General features: G+C 38.0%; 1 protein-coding gene across 1 annotated transcript in view; it reads right to left on the reverse strand.

The window, feature by feature from the left end:
- Nucleotides 1–2,789: 2,789 nt before the first annotated feature.
- ANO2 (anoctamin 2) overlaps nucleotides 2,790–16,179 on the reverse strand; it is a 276,926-nt gene continuing 263,536 nt past the window's right edge. The window contains exons 23-24 of the mRNA XM_089669916.1: nucleotides 13,881–13,986; nucleotides 2,790–4,056 (exon numbers count right to left, since the gene is read on the reverse strand). Of these exons, the coding sequence (XP_089526042.1) occupies nucleotides 3,775–4,056; nucleotides 13,881–13,986 (388 nt within the window). The 3' untranslated portion in view covers nucleotides 2,790–3,774. The remainder of the gene's footprint in view (nucleotides 4,057–13,880; nucleotides 13,987–16,179) is intronic.

Here is a 16,179-nt window from a genome sequence, read left to right on the forward strand (position 1 = left end):
TGGCCAAGCACCAATGTGCCACATGGGAGGAATGGGTCTGAGTTACAAGATATAGTATTTCTCTTTGTTTCTGGTAACTGAACAGAACAATGAAAGAGCAAAACAGAACAACTTTTTTAACATTAGCCCCGCTGTTCCCTCAAAGTAATAGAGGCTCTTGGAGTGCTTGCTATTCACATGAGCATGTACATTTATATGATACCTGAATACATGTTTATTTGAAGAATGGCATGGAATGGTCTTTCATTGAAATAGCCCTACCTGTATGGTCACTATTTCAGGTTGTGGAAAGGGTGCTTCAGCAACTCATACTATTGAGATGATGCTTCTTTCAAACCAGTAAAGACAGATTTTGGTGCAGCGTGGAGCTAAGTTCATAAACACAACATGTTTTTTCTTTATAAACACCTACATAGATTCCTTCTCCTCTAATTGCATAAGAGCATCAACACGCTTAGGAAAATTTATTGGACCTCCTGGAGTATATAATGTGTTTGACCTTGGACAATTTACCAACCTCCCACAAAGGCTGCCAGCATATATTACACTTTTGGCTGTAGTACAGCACATGCTCGAGCCCTAGGGGTCATTTTGAGCTTGCAGCTGCAAAGGGGAATTCCAATTAATGTTTTCAGGCTGCTTCGAATTGGTGCTAAATGTCTGTTAGAAACAGCTTGGTATTCTATAATTCATTTCATATCAAACTGCATGCCTCACATTTATCTCATTGCCAGTATGCTGGTAGGCTTGCTTAATATCCCGGGAATCGGTTCATCTAAGGTTCCCAAAAAGAGACCTTGTCAATCTCTAAAGAAAATTGTAGTGCAAGTATACTGCAAAGAAGATCTGTCATACTCCCCTCTTAGGTGGATCATATCTTCTACCTTTACTCCATTCCAGCACTGTAGCCGTTGTAAGGCTCTTTGACAATAAATATTTCTCAGATTCCTGGAGATTTGTGTCTCCCCACCATGAGCCCTGGTTTTTTCCTCCTGCCCATTATGACAGTGATGACTTCTGCAGTGTTGGAGGGTGGAATCCAAGTGTGCAGTTAAGGGACACAGACATCTGTCAGTCCTGGAAATAATGAATTCTGAAGAATCGTATGAAGGCTGCAGCTCTGAAATGGTGGGAAGGTAAGTTACACAGCCTACCAAAGAGCTGAATACAATACTTCTATTGCAAGAGACTTATGTTTTTTTAGAGATTGACAGGGTCTCTAAAGAAAACACCACTAATCCCTATTTCCATTAAAACTTGCCACATGACATAAACCCCAACAATTTCATACCAACCATTTTGTATTACAGATAAATGCTTTTTTATGAGATTCATTTGCAGTCAAGTCCTTATGGAAAAATTCAAGGAAATCAGGCCAGTGTCTTTCTCATCTCTTGATATGTCACACCACAGTATATCTAAACCAAAAATAACATTTTCAGCTAATCTCAGCTCTAATGGTGCTATAGGAGACAGTACCATCAGTCATCACAATAGGATGGAGGTGGGCACAGGGTTGGACGAAAAATTTTGCAGAGTATCATAAATGTTTTACCTGGAAACCAAAACTATAGCTCAAAAACATCCATAAAGTACTGTTTTATATAAAATAATCTTTTCCATTCTTTTGGCCTGACATATATTTTAAGGAAAACTAAGGCGAGACGTAAGGTAAGACAGTGATTAAAAGAGAACCGCTAATCTTTCCCCACTCTATCAGAGTGTTACTTTTGTGATATCGTGGTCCTTGTTAGAAAGGCATGCTCCCTGTCTTCCCTTTCCAATGACATATCAGGAAGGGGAGAAGTTCTCCACACAGGAACCAAAAAAAACAATATTCTGTAAATCTAACAAAAGTTTGAATCTTTCCTAACTTAGTTCAAATGTACAAAATTAGTTTTCCCAGAATTCAGTTTTAAATCAACAAAAGAAAATCAACGGAATCAAGAAGCACAATTTAAAGCTTAATTGTAGACTAACCGCTAAATACACTGATAAAAATACATATAAGTACTGGATACAAATAATTTGTATTTCTGTCCATCCATTCCAAGAGTCATCTACTTGGCACACAGCATAGCCAGGTGGATGACACTACTTCAGCTGGCCATAATCATAGCAATTTAATAGAGCAATCAACATTTTAATTCTATTTTGAAACTGAAAAACTTTCAAATACAAAAAACGGTGGTGTTGATTGATGGGATCAAAATTGCCCCGATTGAACAGGATGAAAATATCAAATAGCTTTCAGCAAAATTGCCTTAGTTCTTTCAAGCTTTGATTTAATATTACAGTAATTCAATCTTTCAATAAAGTAAAGCTGCTGTTATTTATTGCCCAGTTTTGATTTCATTTTGATGGTCAATCAAACTCATGAGTGATTATTTTCTGACTATTACTTTCTATCAGTTTTGCATTTTCTGGTGGTTCAAAAGTGGAACTTGACTGAAAATTGCCACATGTACAAGCTGCATTACAGTTAGAGTACAAGAGCAGCAGCAAACTAGTAAGGTCTTTTTTTAGTCATTCTGCCCCATTCACCTATCTGCATGTTTCATGCAGACTCCCAGTTTCAGCTTTGCTGTCCATTGTAAGAGGCTGATACCAAACCAAATTCAGGTACATACTAGCTGTTTTACAAATAATACTCCTAGTGATGTATTAATAGAATATAGAGCTTCATTAAATTGTGTCTTTCATATCTGCCTGGACTTCAGCTTTAGCCTATAAATTAGCTTCTCCCCTACCAGTTGCCCTTTAAAGAAAATAAACATCTAAACCAACACTCAAGAAAAAAATGTTTATTATCACCTCTGATCATACAGTCATTTCTTTCTTTTATCAGTATCAGAGACAAGATTTGTTGGTTATAATTTGTGGTTGGATCATTTATATGTGTTTTAATGTCCAGGTATCAAAAACATCTTTGATACATCATCCTAAAGAACAAACAATATAAAATTAGCCCTGAGATTGTGGTTCTTCTGGCTATACATTCAAAAAGTTTTCAAGAGCACCCAGCTATACACACACAATTAAAAGGGCACGAATTGCATGTCATCTGGAGAGCACAACGGTAGTAAAGGAAGTTAGTTTAAAGCAAATATACACATTCCCAGTAAAGCAATTTAATTTAAAGATATACATCCATTTTTGTTTGTTTTTGTGTTTAAGTTGAGCAGCTTCGTTAAAAGATATAAACCTTTTTCTTATTTTAATCCATTAAAAAATAAAAATATGCTTTTGAGTACAATGTGCAGTCTAGCGATTGTGTGAATCTGATGTATATTGATAAGCTTACACTGTCTCAATTTAAAGCACAGCAGCAGGATTCTCTGTAACATGCAGTGTTTAAGAGTTCTCACATGATTTGAAGTCATTGCTCATGAAAAATGTATGAGCTTGGCTAGAACTAGTGTGTAAAAAAAAATCAAAAGTGAAAAACAAAAAGTTGTGGCCTTATTTTACTCCTACTCCTTGCCCTGTATTCGGTTCTGGTAGCCACATGCATATTATGAGCAGCAGGAATTATTTTATACCAAGTCGTACTTAAGCCTGTCTGTGCCATACTGAGCACCAGACTATTCGTTATTACAATGCCTGCTTAAGATCATTTTTGGAGACGTTTGCGGTAAAATGAACTTTTTAAAAAAATGTCTGCCTTCATCCCATTCTGCCATTTCACACGTCCTTCCATCTCCAGTTTCAATATTATACACTTTGATTGTATAAGTATTTTCTTTGCAGTATATCTAGCAGGCTTAAAAGGAGTCACACGTCGGTGTGGTGTGAGCTGAAGGATGTGAAGCTGCCACGTTGGCTGCGGCTGAACTGGCAGAAGCTCGCTGCTCGGCTCCGCCGTCCCCTGTTCTCTGTCTTTGATTGCTGTTTATCGTGCATAATAAAGTTCTCTAAGAGTTGGAGCTTTTTGTGTTCCTCTTTGAGGAAGACATTGACAATCAGGCTCTTCTCTTTCTTGATTTGCTCACTGATGTCCTTGGGAATGTCGGGAATTAACCAGTCCACCACCGCACTCAGGAACATAACCAAGTTCTAGAAGAAAATGAAAATGTTTTATACAAATTGGATTACAGAAGAACTGAAATCAAAGCATATTTTTTTGTTTTGGATAGAGTAGGAAAGTCAGACTGTCCATCTTTTTTTATTGCTGTGCTGTGTGCCCAGCGGAAGGGGGTTTGTGGTGGGATTTCTGGATTTCTCTTTACGTTTACCATCGTCGTCAACGCAGGAAGTAAGAAACATTGTTTCATTAGTTATACAGACAGCAATAAAAGAGAATGGAGAGAAATTTCTCTTCACACCTCCAATGGAGACACAGGAGGCAGTAAAAGCCTAAAGGGAGACCTGACCCTTCCTTACTCCATTACCTATAAAAAGAGCACACTTTAGGCCTTACCTGCTGAGGATTGGCGAATTGAGGTTAATTTAATAAAGAGAACTAGACTGTTTTACTAAAGGCAAAGGAAATTTGCCCCAAAGCTTAGTGAATCAAGTGAAGCTTTGGTGATTTCCATCACTCATCCATCATGTGCAAGCAAACAAGTGACTGGGTATACCAAGGTGAAGTTTCACCTCATTCACTAAACTCTGGGGCAAATGCCCTTGCAAACTAACTTTACTTGCAAAGTAAACAGCTTATGTGCCTTTAGTCGATCAACCCCATTGCCTGCAGTTTAATATTTCCCTTATCAACTACTGGATATTATTTGCACATTTTTGTCAGCTGCATCAGTGACTATCCAGATACATTCCTATCACCCACACCACAATATGGATGTGCAACATCTGCTGGGCCAGTACACCTGCCAAAGGAAACATTCATAAGATAGGTCAAATCTGTTGCCAAGTGAGCTGCCAATGATAAGGAGAAGTCTTAATTGCCCCAATCGGCTTTTGCATGGGCACCTTTAAGAATATGCGATCAGGTTGAAAAAACGCTTGTCCATTGAATTCAACCAACCAATTGCTAAATGATTTCAAAAGACATATGTAGGTTGTGTTCCTGGAAAATGTATCCCCTAAAAATGCCCCTTGTTTTCAGGTCCTGTCAACTAAACCAAAATCACTCTTTTTATATGCTAAGTTCAGTCCTTGTCATCTGATCATGCTAATTCTTGAAAGCGAAATTCCACTCAAAAAGATTTCTTTCCAGGGAACCTCACTGTTTTTAGCCCTGCCATAGTCAGCAGCATTACATCTATGGTTGTCGCATGGCTTGCCTTGCCCACCAGTGTCAAATGTACATTCAGTCATATACCAGGGAGTTCTTAATCATGACAGTTCACTGTAACAGAAAACCAAGCAACAAACTGGCCCTTCTCTTTGAAGTGTTCCATCCCATAAGGGCTTATTTGTAAAGTTGATATACTAAATGGAAATAGACTGCTGACTTTGCAAGTGAATTAGGTGAAATTCTATTGACTTCCATACTGCAATTATGTGGAAGCACAATATGTTTTATTTTCCTTGCACATGGTTGGGTATTCTTTGCAAACTAAAGCTTTGCCTTTGGTAAATAAACCCCAGTGGCGTCTAGGAGGCATATTGGTATAGGATAATCTATCACAATAAGCTGTCATAAGCAAAGATTTCCTGGTATACACATGAAATTATTTCTAGCTAATAGATTTCTTGCTTTGTGTAGAGGACAAGAGTCTAATCCTTCGCACAGTGGTCAATGTACACAGTGGTCCCAGACATAGTGGGATAACCTCACTTTCCAAGCATGACTGTGAGGTTGAAAGCTACTCATGTTACCTGTTTTCTACATGTTCCTATAGAAAATCTACTCCAGTAACAACATGAACTGTTGAGTTTCTCACTCCTCCTTTACACTTGGATCCTGCCAAACATGCATTTAGTTTTTCTGTATTTGAGGGTGGGGAATTCTCTTATGTTACAAAATATCTACTCTCCACTTACTTTATGGCTTTTGACATTTGAATGTGTGGGGCTTAGTGTTGGTCTTAAAGTGTTTCTATAGTTTTTTAATCTTTTTTTAATTGGATAGAGTGGTGAAGGTTTAGAACTCTGATACCTTTAATGTTTAAAAGAGAAGTATGGGAAAATATATGTATATATAAAATCAAACTTACCTAGGTGGATGCACCATCGATTCGATGCTGCATCTGTCCCCGGCCAGCTCAGATACCACTGATCGCTCAGTTCTCCCTGCCGCTCAGTCACCACTCTGTCAGTCACCACTGTCTGCTCTGCCTCCCAATGCTCACCAGAGCACTGGGCTATGTAGGGGGCAGGAGCGGCTCTCTCAAGCTCTCAGCACTTCGCTGAGAGGCTGAGACAGGTGCCGGTCCAGTCTTCTGGGTGGATCTTGAATTTAAAGTCGGGATCTTTCCCCAGCCTGGACCAGCTGAGTGATGTCAGCTGACAGCTGATTTTAGCCCGCTGTCAGCTGAAAACGGGTCACAGGTGTGCAGAATGAACTGCACTTCCGTGATCCACAGGAGAAGAACAGCCAAATGAGCTTTGGCTGTGTTTCTCCTTTAATTTTAGTACAGATTTGCTTCAAAGGGATGAGCTGGCAACCCAGCAGGATGCAAGATGTAGAGTCTTGTATTTTACTACATCGAAATAAAGGGATCTAATTTTACCTTACTGGGAAAAGCTCATTTGATGGTGTCAATGAATGTGTTTTATTTTTACTTTCTGTAATATTTTTGACTATTTAAAATGTCTTTTTCCTTACTCATCTAAACCACAGGCGGCTATGGTAGCTGTCAGAAATGTCCTTTCTAGTGACCTCTGGAGCCCCCAGTTGATTAGTCATAATTTTAGCTTCTTGTATTTCACTGATTTCAATGAGACATTTTGTCTGAAAACAGCCTCAAATGTCTCCTTTGAAGGTCTCATAATGCAGTTGGTAAAAAAACTGGTGATTGTTGGTAATTATATGCAAATGAGTAGCTGCACTCAGAAACAGATGTCTGTGATTAGGTTTATCTGGCTAAGTCCAGTACAAGCTTAACCATGGCATTGAATTTCAATTTCAGAAACGGAACTTTTTACTTGACATTATTCTCCTTCATGTGTGGTTGAACACTGAATAAGAAGAAGGAGAATACTTTTTCATATGATAGGGACATTTCACTGTAGGGACGCTGAGAGAGACTTTTGTTAGGCATGACATTTTAGTAGAGGAATTGTGGGGTTGATTTACAAAAACTAGAGGGTGCAAAATCTGGTGCAGCTGTACACGGTAGCCAATAAGCTTCTAACTTTGCCTTGCTCAATTAAGCTTTACCAAAACAAACCTGGACGTTTGTTGGTTTCTATGCAGAGTTCCACCAGATTTTGCACTCTCCAGTTTTAATAAATCAACTACTGAGCTTTCAGCTCAAAGAGGGAGTTCAGAGCTCACTAAATTTCTGGTAGTTTTGACAGGTATTTTTTCTCTATTTGCAGCATGATTAAAGAGACAAAACTTGGAGGAATTTATGCAAAAAGCAGTGACTGTCTACTTAATATTCTGAAAAGTAAAGATATACAGGTTATTAACTCTTAAATGATACTTATATTGAAAGGTTAATTTTAATCTATGAATCTTTAATTTTAAATTTCCCATAACAGACAGGAAAAAAAGGAAAAACACAACAAAAAACAATCAATTTAGCTCTTAAGACCATAGCATCATCAGTTCATTGCAAATGAGTATTACAAAAAGGTCAAAGAAATTCAAAGTAAAAAAAGTTCATATTATATAATATTATTCTATTATTATTCTATTATGGTATTATTATTATTCCAGGACAACTGCTACACTGTGTCATCAACAGTATATAAAATAATTTTTCAAGACAGGCCAACCCACTCCACGGACACTCCCACTTTTTACTGTAGACTTAAACTAGAGCATGGAGCATCTATCCATTTTCTCCATATTTTTTTCAAACTTCCAAAAAGCATTTCTTTGAGCATAAGTATATTTCTCGAACACTATGTATTTATCCATTTTCCAAATCCAGTCCCCAAGAGTTGGAGAGTTGGGTGAGACCCAACAAAAAGCCAATAATCTGTGGGCCATAATAAGTGATCTTACAATGGCCACTGCCTGATCATGTTTCAGGTTGTTAGACTTTATACACCCAAGGAGGTATATAATGGGGTCTGGAATAAACAGAGTAATGTATACAGATTTTATCAGACCTATCACATCAGCTCCGGGGTATGGTAAGCCCTATAGGATAAAAATTTGAGTAACTCTGTGAGTTAGAGATAAAGAAACCAACTGAACATTCTTCATTATTTGATCCCATATACAGTATCTCCTAAAGCCACATCAGTATCCCATTTCTGCATACATGGAATAGGAAATTTAGGAAGCAAGTCAGATAGCAATCACATATACATTTTAGAAATAAGGCCCTTTATATTATTAGTTTGAACTACGCTATCCAGAATGGGAACTGAAAAAAAAGATGCATTCCAGGCCAAACCTTGAGTCTTCATGTCTTAATTATAAGTATTCAGAAAAAGCATCTTTGATCTAAATTGTAGTCTGTACAGAACCGTTGATAGGTTTTCAACACTCCGTTGGAGTACAGCTGCATCAAAGTGGCGATCCCCGCACATTCCCCCTGGAAAACACTCCAACCGGGAAATTTCAGGAAATGCTCTGTTTAACCATAATGGTGTAAATCTAGTGTACCTCGTGATACCCAGTCATTTTTTAGTGAATTGCCAGACCTTAGAAATCAAATTTAATGTGGGATTGGTTATTGATTGAAGGGGGAGTAGAGGAGTCCAAAGCCAATAAAGGGTTACCATCATAAAATACAGAACTAAGTATATTAAAAGAAAATATATGCAAGCCACCATTTTCCCATCCAGCAAGATGTTGAAGTTGAGGCACCAGAAAATATAGCCAAGGATTCAGTAACGAAAGCCCCCTTGATCATTTGGATATTGTAAATATTAATATTTAATTCTAGTGGGCTTATTACGCCAATTTAAAATCCCAAAAAATCATACCAAATTTCTTGAAATATTTCTGGGATCCAGCAAGGCGAATTAGGTAAATAATACATTGACTGTGGCATCCATATCATTTTCAAGAGATTAACAGAGATTGGCAGTTTACACCAAACGTTACTCTGAGATCTAAATTTCTGAAGCAGCGGTGACAAATTTAGGGAAACATATCCCTTAAGATGGATAGAGATAATTACCTCTAAATGTAGCTTTAGATCATTTAATCACACTTGTGTCTGTTTTACAGAAACCTGATCACCTGTATATGTGAATTATCAGAATATATATTTTTGTTAATTCAGAAAGAATAGAGTAGTTGCCAATAGCAACTAAATTGGAAGTGTTATTGTCCCAGTATAGTGGTGAGCAAATGAAAGCGGTAATAAACCCAAAACCAAAAATGTAATATATTGCAGCTTCCCAATCCTTAAATGTGGTGGCTGCCTCAGGTTTGTTTTTTTAGTCTTTTTCCCCTCTATTTTCACCTGGTGATCTGGTCAGTAATACACCTCCTGTACAGGGGCGGACTGACAACTCATGGGGCCCCCGGGCAATAGGGGATCATGGGGCCCCTGTGTCCTTGCCCAGGTACCAGGGGCATCTCATGGGGCCCCCTACTGACCCCGGGCCCTCGGGCAGTGCCCGAGTTTCCGAATGGTCAGTCCGCCCCTGCTCCTGTATTAGAGTTCCCCCACTCTGGATGAAGGAGCAACAGAAACACATTTGGACAGCATCACTGTCAGTCTGGGGGCAAGGTAGTGTTATATCTACTAGCAGTTTTAGATACACTAACAAATTGAAGCCAAACTCCAGCTCACACTTTATAAGCAATTTCAGCAAATAGTTTTTCTTCCTTTTCAAATAAAGATTTTACGAATATCAATGAAAGCTGATTATTTGTAAGAACCTGTCTAAGTGGTAAATGGTTTGTCTCAACCCTCTAATGTCTACATCTCCAGGACAGCTTGTTCTGTTGAAAAATTACTTACTGGCCAGATCACTGGCCAGATCACCAGTTAAAACTAAGAGAAAGCCTAAAAAAGAAAAACAATGTAGCCATCACATCTAAGAATTGGCATCAACATCTAAGCTGAAATATAATAAATGTTTACTGGTGAAAGGTTTGGGGGATAAAACATATCAGGAGAGCCTTCAGGAACGTTATACTGTATGTACAGTCTGGAGGAAAGAAGGGAAAGAGGAGATACGGAAACATTTAAATACATGAATACATGATTAAGGATCAAGAGGGCAGTATTCTCAATATAAAAATAAAATCATGATATATGGGGACATGACCTTAATCTAACTGGAGGAAAGTTGAATTTTAGACAGTTTTATTTGACTAAAAACATAGTTGATGCTTGGAATAGACTTTCAGCTGAGGTGGTGAGTCAGTCAGCCAGCAGTAAGCGGCTTCAAATATGCTTGGTACAAACAGATCTATACTCAGACAAAAAAGTACCAAAAAAAGTATGGGTTTAATACAGTTTTAAGTCTGTTGTATAATTTTACAATTTTTAGAACTCCCAGAAATCTCTCTATAGGCAGAGCCACAACTTTCCTTTTCTTCTTTGTTTTATACGATGTGTGTATTGGCAGTGACCTTCACACCATGCAGTTTTTTGGGTATCTGGCTATGCTTATGACATTAAACTTTTAAATTCAAGTTTACTGTGCCGCACAGACAAAGCCTCTGCAAGTATGCACAGACGTGTGAAGAGAGTTCACAAGACACAAGAACACAAAACTATTCGATTCATAAAATGTGACCGACAGTCGGTGCCAAATGCTAATTGTCCCCAATCATTCCAGAGATGGCTGTGGTTCCTGGGCTGGTTTGCGGATTTGTTGTCTTATACACAAAATTCTAATACAAATTTTAAATTGAGATGTCTAATGAGAAAATATACTAATGGTATAATAAATCTTCAGACAGATCCAAATGATTTGTTGCAATTAAAACAAAAACACTACAACTGACTGTAACACCTAACTAAACTCTCTGGGCACACTGCAAAACATAAGCAGAGACTCTGCACAATAAGAATGTCAATAAAACATTATCTAAAAAAACATTGTATACAAATTGTTGCTTTCTAGTGGTCAGTTTCAGGTGACAGCTCTGACATTGGTAAAATATGGTAAATATGTAAAGAGAACTGGACAGTAGGGCCATCTATCTGAAGGAAGTGCAATGCATCCACAGGAAGAGCTTTCTGGTGGTCCTTGAGCTCTGCCACTTCAGTTCTGATTGGCCCTGGGAGCCAAGCAGGCATGATTATAAGACAAACAGGCTAGACTGCCATGCGCTGTAAACTACTGTGCCTAGACTGATATCCTGATTTGTAACTTATTTTTGATCAATTTTATTTAACTAACTGTTTTGTTATTTTAAATTGATGGTTTACATTTGTTTTTCTTATAGGGGTAAAAATTTTATTAACCTCTTCAGCCCCGGAAGGCTTCCCCCCTTCCTGACTAGGCCGTGCATATTAATTGGTTTGCGTGAAAGTTATAGCAGCTACAAACTATATACATATATATATATATATATATATATATATATTTATTGGAATTTATGCAAATTTCACTTTCTGACTACCTATCACATTTCACGATGTCCTAAAATGCCAGGGCAGTACAAACCCCCTCCAAATGACCCTTTTTTGGAATCTAGACACCCCAAGGTATTCGCTGGCAGGCATGTGGAGTCCATGGAAGATTTTATTTTTTTGCCACAAATTTTTGTAAAATGAGAAAAATTATTTCGTTTTTTTGTCAGAAGTAGCAGAAGTTGTCACTTCTGCTACTTCTCCTGAATATGGGGATACCATATCTGAGAGATTTTTTGGCAGCCTAGCCACATTTAAGCCCCCAAAATCCAATGACCACCTTCAGGTTTTCAAAGGGCATATGTCCCCATCCCCATGTCACTTCATCACTACCTATCACAGTTTTGTAGGCCCTAAAATGCCAGGATAGTACAAATACCCTCCAAATGACCTCTTTTTGTAAAGCAGACACCCCAAGGAATGTGATCAGAGGCATGGTGAGTATTTTGCAAATATCATTTTGTGTTACAAGGTTTTGAAAAAGAAAAATAGAAAAAAAATTAATTTTTGTTTGCATTCTTCATTTTCCAAAAATTTGTGGAAACAAATGAGATCTGCAAAATACTCACCGTGCCCCTTAGTAAATACCTTAGAGTGTCTAATTTCCAAAAAAGGGTCAGTTGGGGGGGGGTGATTCTACTATCCTGGCATTTCAGGGCAAACATTAGAAGCTTATGCCACATATCACCCACTCTTCTAACAATAAGAGTAATAAAGGCATTTCTTAAGCCAGAGTCACCCTTGCCAGACATGATGCCTTGGGTAAAACCAGTAGAGCTAAACTGTGAATATTTATTTTATTATTTATTTATTACAGGTACTTATATAGCACCGTTAATTTACACAGCTCTACATATATATTACCCATTCACATCAGTCCCTCCCCTCAAGGAGCTTACAATCTAAGGTCCCTAGCTCACATTCATATTGGGTCCAATTTAGGCAGGAGCCAATAAACCTACCAGCATATCCTTGGAGTTTGGGAGGAAATCGGAGTATGGGAGGAAATTGGAGTACCCAGAGGAAACCCACGAAGGCACAGGGAGAGCATGTAAACTCCAGGCAGGTGGTGCCGTGGTTGGGATTTGACCCGATGACCCTAGTGCTGCTAGGTGGAAGTGCTAATCGCTTAGCCACTTTGCTACCACAAGCTACATCCAACTGAAATTCAGGTGAAATATAGTAATGAGCAGCACAGTGGCTAAATGGTTAGCACTTCCTCCTGGCACTACTAGGGTCGTTGGTTCAAATCCCAACCACGGCACCACCTGCCTGGAGATTGCATGTTCTCTCTGTGCCTGCATGGGTTTCCTCTAGGTACTTCAGTTTCCTCCCACACTCCAAAGACATGTTGGTAGATTAATTGCATCCTGTCTAAATTGCCCATAGTATGTGTATGTATGAATGTGAGTTAGGGACTTTAGATTGTACGCCCCTTGAGGGTTAGGGACTGATGTGAATGTACAATAGATATGTAAAGCGCTACGTACATTGGCAGTGCTATATAAGTACCTGTAATGAAAAAATAAAATAGTCTGACTTCATTGGTAAAATATGTCAGTAGCTGGGGAGTCTTAAAAACCCCTTTCTCCAGGATTACAGACAAAGAATATAAACATTATTTAATATGAGCACTCATGTACCCTGTTTATATTCTTTGTCTGTAGCCCTGAGAATGGGAGTGTTCTAGGATCCCTGAAATGTGTTTCCTTGTAAGTTATTTTAATCAATAAAGTCAGACTTTACTACACCTAAATCTTTATCAAATCACATTTATGATACTCTTCACACGTTTGGCAATGACCACGTTGTCTTTAGAACTTTAGCACTTTTTTCCAGGACATTTGTGTTGACAGGAATTCCCACCATTATGACAGATACAGTGTAGCTACTTGCCTAATTTTGAAGTATTGCTTGTACCATATTGTTTCCCCCAGTGTCAGACATCAGTAAAACAGCCACAAAAAAAGAAAAAAATCTTGTCTGAACAAAAATTCACATGTTCATTGAAATTGAATCCTATTGGACTATTTGTTCTAAATTATGGTGAACACAACAGGACGAGTGGCAAAATGCTGTTTAAGAACTGTGGTGGAGAGATCTCACTATTGCAGTCCCCTAGAGAGGTAAAAAGAAGATGACTTCACTCACCACATTCCTTCTAGAATGGAAAATATCACTTTTAACTGGACTGACCCTTCAAGGATGAGTTTTACAAGGATCTGATTGCATGTTATCATACCCTGTATTTACCTGAAAGAGTATAACAAAAGCCAATCGTACAGCTAGAACTGTCCAGTATTGCTTGGAAAAGTCATATTGGTTCGGAGACCAAGGAGGCTCTCGATAATCTTTATATCTGGGAATAAAAAATACATTTTTATTTTATATAGCAGTAAGGTATGAGTGCTTGCTACATTTTGAGGTACCATAATTGCGTCATAACATAAGTAGCATAAAAAGTATAATTTTTATAATATTTTCTTGATAATTTCCCATGAGACCAGGATATATTTTGCAAAACCATCTCCACTCAAAACATATTTGTCCATTTATTTCCTTTCTTACTTCTATTTAGAGAATGAATGAATGTTTTTAAAAATGTAAGCACCTAGGGAATACTAGGGAATTCCCAAGCTTTTATTCATATTTTAATCAACTACCCAACAGGAATACTAAACTAAATAGTGAAATCTTATTGGTTGATTCACTCTTTGATTGGAAGTGAGATAGTAAATATACACAGCGCTGCACTGAAAGGAAAATATGGGATGGTAGACAGAACACAAAATAAATAATAACATTAAACCATAGTAGTAGTGGTTTGAATTGGCCTTTATTATTGGATAATAACAATACCAACATATTGTAACTAAAAAGTAATGAAGTCACAACAAGTAAATATTATATATACACATATGTAGTTAATCTATTACACAGTGAATACTGAAATCAAATAACAACAAAAGACTGTCCCTTTCAGGCGAAGGGACCAAATCACTTAACAGAGGACTGTGATAATGGGCGGAATGGCAAGATGTTTCTTCTTCTTTGTCAGCAATGGCTATTCATATTTATTTTTCGTGTACTAAAATACAGGTGGATTAAAAGATGTGTGAGAGTAGCAGATCATATTGCAGTGGAAGATCATAAGAGGTGGACTCAAACTTTAATAATCTCATCTCCAGCTACAGATAAAGTGCTAATTATGTAATTTGCTAATAAAAAATAGTTTGTCTTGTTTTCCTCAGTAGTTTATTATGTATGCTGAGTTGTTGACTACATTCTCTGATAGGCAAGCAAGTGCACCCTCTAGTTATAACAACTTAAATCCAAACTCTAACAAACTTAAAAATGATCCCTTGCAGTGGAGCTGTGCCCGCACTATAAGGGTACACTGCTCATTTAGTTCAATGGAAAGTTTAACTTGCCTGATCGTCCGCTACCCTGGAAGATGGCACTCCCCATATTACAATGGTGGACTGCCACTCAGCATCATCACGTCCATTGCAGACCTATGGACCCTGCAATGGTCTTGATGATGTCAGGACCTTAGACTGCTGGAGCATAGGGAGAAGATGCTGCAGGGACCAGTCTAGCAGCACAGAGATGCAGAGGATTGGGTAATTAGACTTTCTTTTTATGTCCCCTAGAAAAAAATAAGCAACTAACCCACACAGTGCAGGTGCTGCCCTAATGCAAGGGATAATTTTTTGGTTTACCAGAGTTGGGCTTTAATGACATGAACATGATTTTTTGAGGCTGCAGTTTCATTTCTACTTACAGGTCTAGTTCCAACCCCCCAACTGGGGACTGATGAAAAAAAAAGCCACATGCCAATGAGTGCATCTCTCTGTCATTCTGCTTTCACCTGCTATTGGAATGCTCCTTGCATTGCAGCACACCTAATTGATTCAATGGGGGAGATTTACTAAAACCTGCAGAGTGCAAAATCTGGTGCAGTTGTTCTGCGTAGAAACCAATCAGCTTTCAGGATTTATTGTCAAAGCTTAATTGAACAAGCTGAAGTTAGAAGCTGATAAGCTACCATGCTCAGCTGCACCAGATTCTGAGTGCACCAGTTTTAGCATCTCCCCCAATAGGTTGCTTCTCCCTTCTGACGTTCTGAACTCTACTTTATAGATTACATTGGACAGCAAGAGGTTGCAACAAAGTCAAATTCAGGTAATTACATGGCTTCCATTTAAAAAAAATAATGTTTGATGTTTTAATGATTACAGAGTTGCATTATTTGTATTCTTGCATATCTGCCTGGAGTTCAGCTTTAAAAGATAAAATGAATACTAGAAATGCTAAAATATTACTAGATTTCCCTTCACCTCTTTTCTTTGGAAAAGCTGTTTATTGCATGACTAGCGATCGAATATCTGGTCTTCTGTCAATAGCTGAGTGGAATTTGCTGACAGGATAACCCTGAGGATAGCATCTGTGTCTTTGGTTTTCACTTTACTTTACCATCCTGTTAATCATATTTACACATTAGCAGATTACTGGAACTGTTGTTCATAGAATTCAGAACTGTTGTATATAA

The sequence above is a fragment of the Staurois parvus genome, unplaced genomic scaffold (genome assembly GCF_062004578.1).
Source record: "Staurois parvus isolate SC_StPar_1 unplaced genomic scaffold, SC_StPar_1.0 ptg000010l, whole genome shotgun sequence".
Lineage (NCBI taxonomy): Eukaryota > Metazoa > Chordata > Amphibia > Anura > Ranidae > Staurois > Staurois parvus.